Source organism: Cupressus sempervirens, chromosome 1 (assembly GCF_028749045.1).
Source record: "Cupressus sempervirens isolate cs-2001-9-10 chromosome 1, ASM2874904v1, whole genome shotgun sequence".
NCBI classification, from domain to species: Eukaryota; Viridiplantae; Streptophyta; class Pinopsida; order Cupressales; family Cupressaceae; genus Cupressus; species Cupressus sempervirens.
In genome coordinates this window covers 624,095,023-624,103,544 of record NC_143118.1, presented here as the reverse complement: position 1 = coordinate 624,103,544, position 8,522 = coordinate 624,095,023, and the positions used below count along the sequence as shown (strand labels likewise).

Here is an 8,522-nt window from a genome sequence, read left to right as displayed (position 1 = left end):
ATAAGTGTATTTTGATTGCAGAATATATCTAAAATTGATTTGTTTCAAAGGCCACATAAATTTCAAGCAATGTTATTTTCTAACATTGAGTTAAAATTAGCAAGCTTTGCTAACTTTCCTTCATGCATATGCAAGTTTGTTAGATTGCATGATATTATGATTCTTATTACTTTGGTCAACATGCATGCACAATATTGATTCATAGAGAAAGAATCAAAATTCAAGATAAGACCAAAGGAATTGGATAAAAAGGTTATAAAAACTTAGAAGAAAGTGCAATTAACAAGCAATAAAATCAAGATTCATAACTTTTGTCAAACATACTCCTAATGTTGACAAAAGTAGGAGCTTCGATGTAATTTTTGGGTATTCAAAGGAGAGATAATGATTATGAATTTGAAGATTCTCAAGTTGATATATGTTAAAATATTTACATGGGAGATAAACTATATGTCAACATGCTTCATGAGAATGTTCTTCCTTAAATGATCTTGGACACAAATTTCAATGAGAAGTGAAAATGGAAAAGAAAGTGACATGTCGAGTATGAAAAAAAAAATCAAATAATTGTAAAGGTGGTACTCCAAGTCCATTTCTTCATATTGAATTTTCTTGAAGTTGACGTCATGGAAGAAGGGCACACAAAAATCTTATGGCCAATCATGTCACAATGAAAGCATCTTTAAAAGGAAGACCTCCATAGTTTAAAAATTGATTATAAGTGCCATGTAAGGATTCAATGGCAATTAAGTGATGCATTAATTTTTAAATATCAATAATGGCACATAAAATTGTGTATTTTCAATTGGATGTCCTCGAGCCAACATCTAACTTTAAAAATGAATCGATTTTGTTAACCATATTTTAAATGAGCTCAGTATCATGCATGATGGGAGAAAGTTTATACAATTTGATCTAAATGGGGGTAAAAATAGTTTTGGAAAAGAAAGGACAAAAAGAAGACCAATGAGAAACAAAAAGGCCTGACTTGCCAAAAAAGGGGACATTCTGCTTCACATAATTACAATTTTCCACTATGTTTCCACTGAGGTGAACTATAGGAGAGAAAATTCAAAGTCTAAGATGTCAATTTTTGGGGTGGTACATGGCTCTAGCTAGAATTCATCCATTGTCATGTCCTCTTTCTAGAGTGGACATCAGAGGCGATAGAGTTGGCCTATCATTAGAGTCTCATAGGCTAGTAGTGGTGTTTAGAGACTCAATCAGGGTATACAGTGTTCAGATTTGGAGTTTCAGATAGTAGGAGGGTAGTTGAGAGCAGTTCCTTAATTGTAGGAGGAGTTTCCTATATTTTAGGAGGTGGAGATGGGTTATAGTCTTGAGTCTCTATGAGATCATTCTATGGTTTCAGTTTCGGGAGATTTAGAGATGTTCCTATTTTTTAGGAGTATCCCTAATTTTGAGGGATGAGATTGTTAGTTATTTTAGATTATCTAGCATCAGTCACAGGAGGTGACGAGTTCAGTTTCACCTTGTAGAGGTGTTTTGGCTATCAGTTGCTATTTGGGAAATATTTTAATATATTTAAATATTCTCCTAAGTTAGCATCTTAATAATTTAAATAAGGCTAAGTTATAGCCATTTTGGAGTGATAAGGGGTTTTTTGGCCTCATCTGGGTGAATATCCCTTGGTGTAATAGCTCGTTGGAAAGGTCTTGAACTTTTCTAAATATCTATCTTTTAACTCAGAGTATTTCGATGAACCGATTTCTTTCTATTGGGAAAAATGTCATTTTCTGGATACTTGACCAATTTAAAAATGAGAAATATATTATTTTATAACCCAACACCACATGGGGACAATTTTAGGGTTCAAGCTAAGTTTGGTGGGTTATAAGGAGGTAAAGACAACGTTTGAAGGTATTATTGACATATTACATCTTCGATTTGTGTTTTGGGCTTTTATTGAGCTTTCAGCATTTGGGATGCCAAACCCACTTGCTTTGCCTATTTGGGACGTAGCCCCCAAAATAGTGGTCTGAATTCTTGTAGTCAGAAGCATCTAAGAGATTGTGCATTGTTTCTTCTAGGGAACATAGTACTAAGTTAGAGTTTTAGCCGAGGTTTGGGTATTTTACCCATGTGTGGGCACTTTGTAGATATCTGGGAGCCATCTACTTTTCCACATACAACATTTTAGAGCTAGATTCTAGCCGTAGCTTCCTTCTAAGCTCATATTTCACCTTTATGCCTTCAGGTTGGCTTTATTCTTGGTTGTAATCATTTGGATATTATTGTAAATCTTCATTTGGTTATATATTAGGTGTATATTCAAAAAAATCTACTTGAAGCGACCTTTCTTTAAATGTATTTGGAATACATTCTTAGAACTGGTTCATGTTATTGTACTTCTATTATTACTTATTGAAAAATGATAAAAAATATAATAAAATCAAACCCTTCAGCAACTTCTGTCTAGCTCTGCAAGAAATTTTTAATAAACAGGGAAAACAAATTTAAAAATATAAAATTATAGCAGATCAGCGGAAAAGATCCATGGGATCATTCATTCATTGAAAAGATTGATACACGTTTATCTAGGAAGACTTTAATCCATTGAAAACACTAATCAACAAGAGGGCATTTCCTTATGCATCTGATTAGGAATAACTTCTTTCCCACCTCAACAAAAGATTAATGAGTTAGTTCACAATACAAAAATCAACAAGGGAATATTTTTTCAAAATTTTTGAGACATCAAAATGAAATATATGCAACCCATTAAAGAGTGAGTGGTTAATTAAGTTAGGAGAGGACCTAAACCCACCTTAGATAGACTAAAATGTGAACTAGGGTTGGTCATAATCACCCAAGACTTGTAGAACTCACTACACACTCATGGTATGAGATTGCACTAATTTTCACAAACCACAACAAAGAAAGGAGTTATAGAAGGAAGAGTTTACCAATGAACCTAAAAAGGAGAAGGTTGGGGATTGCTTCCCATTGAAGGTCTAAAAGGAAAAGAACCTTGTTAGGTATCAAAAAAAAATTGAGAGAGGAAGAGCCTGACATTGCCATGAAGGTAGGAATTAGGCATCTATTGGGGTCCTTTGCATGCCTAAGCACTTAATACTAGCATTATCTCTAAGTTCCCTTTTCTATTTTCGCCAGCATCGTCCATGTGCCTTGCAACCACCAAACCATGGTGTGAAAGTTTGCACGTTGCACATAGAAAGAAGTATAAATAATCTAAAATATCTAAAATGCAATAATTTTTGTTTATTCAATATGTAATATATTAAGATTGCATTTATAAGATAAGATGGGGTAAAATTGTATTTTTAATTCTATTTTATAAATTAATTTCAGTTCTATGACTTTGAAGATTTATAAGCATAATTCAACAATTGATGATTTTAAAGACAACACAATTTAATTCACACACATCATTTACATTTCACCATTGCAATGATTTTTTTAGGACTGTATAGATGTTCTAATCATTTTTTGTTGTACATTTTTATTAAATTTGTCTTTTTTTGAAAATTTTGAACATTTCCTATTAAGGTTTTCTTTCAATGCTTATTAAAATTGGGGGAAGAAAATAATGACATTAAAATTTATAAAGGATAAAAAATATAGATTTTATAAAAGATTTATAAAATTGTTTGTATTCTTTATATATTTTCACAAGAAAAATTGATAAAATATTTTAAAATATAAATTTTACTATAACAAATATTCTTACTTATATTCATCATCAAAATACTATAATCAATTTAGAAATATTAATTAAGAACCATATAATGTACCTATCTTAGCTCAATAAAATATAAGAATAAAAATAAACATAAAAAGAATCGGAGTTTTAAAAAAAAACTGAAAAAAACAAAAACGCAAAAAAAACAAAACAAAAAGAACCTACCGAGTCACCGACGCGCCCATTACCCTTCCGGGTGTGATTGATGTATAAATAAGAGATCTCACAGTGACAGATTGCTCGTAATTCTCTAATTTGTGAATAAGAGATCTCACGGGGACAAATAAGTTCATATTTCTGTAAGTTCGTAGTCTTGTTTGTGAATCTTTTGTTTATTTTGTCCACAAATAGGGAATGGAGTCTCATAAATCAGAAAAGGGGAAGGTGGTTTCGCAGAATGATTATACACAGAGCTGCCAAATTCGAAATAGAAATTGTTATGGTTGTGGCGAGCTGGGCCATCTTGCAAGAAATTGGCCAACGAAGAAGAGGAGCAATAATGGTGCACAACTCAAGCCCAAGAGCCAACGAAAATGCGATTGGGGCCAGCGACCTATAACAGGTAACGACTTAGGTAACAACTTTTTCCTTTATCTCATTTGCTATAAAATATCATGAACCAGAACCAAGTCGTTTTAGAAAAGCAGCTATTGTCCTCTGCTTGAATAAGGCAAGCGCATTGTTAATTTTGAAAGATTTCAAGCTTCTGCAATTCATAATTTTATGTATACATCTTCCTGATAAATTGGATACGAAAGTTTTCAAGAATTGACAGTTCCCACCATAAAATTTTGTACAATAGTTTTAAAGAATCCACAATTGCTGACACAAATTTTGTGGCCAAACAGTAGGATTAAACTAGATCTTAGCAATGCCCATTGATTTGCTGCGGTGCTCTGCCCCTGAGCTAAAAGTCCTTGTTCCTAATTTGAGATAGCACAATATAAATTAGGAATTTGCTGAAAGTATTCTGGGTCACAGTTTTCACAATGTAATGGCTTGTTGTAATGGAATCGGGCTTAATTTCAGCGCATTCAAGTTAGGTTTCTAATTCTCAGTTGAACAATGATAGCTTCAACCAGTCCGGACTCAAAGATAAATTACTTTGGATAATTTATGTTTTAATTTGCATAGCTCTAACCAGTCCGGATTCAAAGATAAATTAATTTGGATAATTTATGTTTTAATTTGCTTAGGACCTGGGCCCATTAGGGTCATTTGGAGCATCCCAAATGAGGGCTAACAAATTTCCCCCATATCACCTCTAGACAACAGCTCTTCGATTCTTTTATTTATTTATTATGTAGATGCACATAAATAGATGGTGTCTTTTAGCTCGGAGTCTCGGACAGAGAAAATTCTAGGACAATATTTGGTACAGACCATTTACATTCTATATTCATCTGTTTGAATTCTGAGGTAAGCGTAACCCATTTTGTTGTACTGGGGACAGAAATGGCTTAAATTATAGACAATTTGAAGGGCTGATCTTGTTACAGCCAGTTTTTATGTGCAATTTTATCTTATCTGAAATATTTAATGTGTTACTGATAAATAAATACTATCAACAGGGAGATTAATGTTGTATTACTGAGAAAAGCTTGAGCACACTTAACACATCAACTTGTTTGCTTTTTATGTATCATGCTGCAGGCATATGGACAGATAATTCGATGGTATCGAATTTCAAGCACGAGAAGAAATGTTACCCTGAAATTGGTAGAAAAATTTCGTTCTCAAATTTACAGGAATGTTTTTCTTCAAGGCTTTCAAGTTCTTCTGAAGATCATTTCTCGCCAGTGTCATATTCCTCTGAAGATTATTCGTCTTTACCCTCAGATTCCTCTCAAAATTATTTCTCATCAGCCTCAGATTCTTCTGAACATGATTCCCTATCAAATTTCTCATATTCATTGAAAGACAACTACTTTTCAGCGCACGGCAAACGATCTGAAAATTATGTGTCAACAGCTTCAGAAAGTTCAGATTCGTCTGATGTTTACTACTCACCTGTGTCTGATTTATCCCAGTATGTGAATTACAAAGACCATGAAGAAATACGGCCTCTTCGGTGTGCATCGGATCGAAGTCTTCAAATTCCTATGGACACTGGTGTCGATTCCTTTTCACAAATCATTGAACAAGTTTCTAAAGGTAGTCGGGACCCTGAAGAATGTCACAAGGCTGTTCAAACTATGCATAATTTATCAGTGTTGCTGCTCATTAATTCATCATTTTCGGAGAATCTGAACGAAGATGACCTTCAAACTCTCCAGTCTGTCATCAGCAATTTATCTGAGTGTATTATGAAAAGTAGAGGTATTTCAAAATCAACAGATGTAACTGCTTTCATGCTTAACAAACAACTGGCTGCTGCCAACTCGGCTAAAACTGGAAAGGTTTGATTTCTTTTAATTTCTAAGCTATGATATCTTTTGGATAAGGATAGGTGAAATAGTTTAACACTGTTCTATCTGCATTACGATTTTGCTTACTGATGATTATGAATTACCATAAGCGTTTGTTTAGAATTAGGAAGATTAAATCCATATTTTTTATATCATTAAAAGTTGCCAGTGGACACAAGAATTTGTTTCTATTCCTGTCGTTGACTTACTATTAAAACTTTTCTTTGTACACCCTAGGAACTGGATATAGAACAGAGAAGATTATTCCACTAAAAGCTATGGTCATATTAATGCATACAACAAACATCCAAGTTTATAGCTCTGGTCTCTGCCCATGGTGAAATATCAATAATTTCTTATTGGAAAATCGAAACCCTCTCAAAAATTTGAAGTGGTGACAGAATGCTTCGTTTTTATCTTGCTGTCCCATAACTCATATTTCATTCTGTCTGTTTTTTAATTTTCTTGGTCTTGTAATCATAGAATGTCCTAATTCCTGTTTTAATTTCTAGGTATGTTTTCTTTCTGTATTAACTCGCAGTTATTTCTGATCATTGCGTAAATCAATCATTCTATATTCCATCGGTTCCTTTTTTGTTTATTGTTTTGTGACTTTGTTGATTGATCTTCTTGAAATTGCTCTCCTCACTTTTTTCCCTCCCATTCTAAAGAGATTGAATTGGAGCTTTATTCTCCAGGATTGCTATGCTCCCAAAGAAAAGGAAAATCCAGTTGGAAAAAGATTTTTACAAAAGTCTGCAGAAGTTTATCAGTCACAGATGGCTAATATTGAGGTGAAATTGAATTCAAGAAAATCTGAAATCAGGCGCCTCGGAGGGGAGCTTGAAATGGAGGGTGTAAAGAAGGCTCATGCAGGTGACATATTATATGACTCTTCTCATGTTTTCCTTATGCATATTTATTTTCTAAAGGTAGATTTAGCTTTGGCTTTTGTCACTTTTGCATTGAAAAGCTGCTAAATAAGTGAACATCCCCTGCTTTAAGCACCTCTCTGTTTTTCAGATTGATTATTTGTGCCTCTTTCAAGTTCTTTGTTTAATGAAATTAAATTGTTTTGTTATATGTAAGCAGGTATACATGAACATGGGGCCACTGAAACTTTGGCAAACTGGAATGATGTAAATTTTGGGAGTTGTCCAGAAGTGAATATAGTTATGAAGAGAAACGATTTTGGCCACACTCATGCACCATTTTCACAAGAGAGAAGTCACTGGTTACCTTATTTGAACTTGGATTCTATAATGGACGATGAATCATTCATTAGTCACATCAAGAAATATGAAGACACTGTTATTTCCCAAAAAAATGTTAGCGAGGAGCCTATTCAGAATAGTAGTTTGAATACTACTGCTCATAATCCAGGGCAACCAAATGCAAAGTTAGAAACCAAGAAAATCGAAGATCATTTCAAAGTTTTACAAGAACCTAGGAGTCGTTCTGAATATCCCAACAATTTAGTAGAAGTGACTGAATATCCCACTAGGATCAGAATTCCAATTGATATCCATGACTTTGAAAATGTTGATGTTTGGGAGGAAAATCTGTGTTTGGAATCAGATTCAAGTTGGGAAGAGATCAACTTAAATGAGGAAGATCTTATTTAATTTCCTGATTCCGATAAGTGGGGATCGGTGGTTGCCCAGATTGGGTGGCAGATCTTTGATGCCAAGCCTAGTGACAATGCCTTATGTTCTGATTTTTCTAATCTATTTATTGTATGGTGGAATATAATGATGATTGAAAATTTATAAATATACATCGATTGTTTAAAAAAAAAAAAAAAAAAGGATTTTTTATTGCCATTATCAACAATTTTAACAAAGATTGATATTCTATCTACTTTATTTTTTTCTAAAAATGTTGAAGATTTCAAATTATTGTCTTAAATTTATGATGAAAGAGATAATTTCAAATTTTTATTTTTTAATAATTGTAAGTATAAATAGCAAGTTAATAGTTCAATAGAGGATTCCAAACTATCAAAGTGGGTGAGTACACAAGAGAGTGACCTATATGCCCCCAAGTTAAAGCAATTGAAAATGCCTTAATGGGAGTAATAGATTTACATGTATCCAATAGAAACATTTCCACTATGAAATGCCTTAAGATAGAACACTTCAAGGAAAATAGGCACATGACAAAAAATTTAGGGTCAGTATGATCATATGATAATATGTGATATTATATCAAGTATGACATGTCATCATTTTAAACATGTATTAGATATGAAGAAGAGTATTTTTGGGTTATAAACACAAAGAGCAAAAAGAATTAATGCTATTATATTGCAAGCATCCTAGTAGACTATAGAAAGGCACATGTACACACAATAACACATATACAACATAACATATAATGAGATATAGAAG

The 8,522-nt window shown here is 33.1% G+C and overlaps 1 protein-coding gene across 1 annotated transcript; it reads left to right on the top strand.

Moving 5' to 3' along the window:
- The first annotated feature begins 3,973 nt into the window (after positions 1-3,973).
- On the top strand, positions 3,974-7,907 carry LOC149579471 (uncharacterized). Its single transcript, XM_089808907.1, has 4 exons — positions 3,974-4,286; positions 5,378-6,123; positions 6,831-7,008; positions 7,225-7,907. Exons 1-4 carry the CDS (start codon positions 4,079-4,081, stop codon positions 7,755-7,757), a joined length of 1,665 nt encoding a protein of 554 aa, XP_089665033.1. The 5' UTR covers positions 3,974-4,078; the 3' UTR covers positions 7,758-7,907.
- Positions 7,908-8,522: the final 615 nt, after the last annotated feature.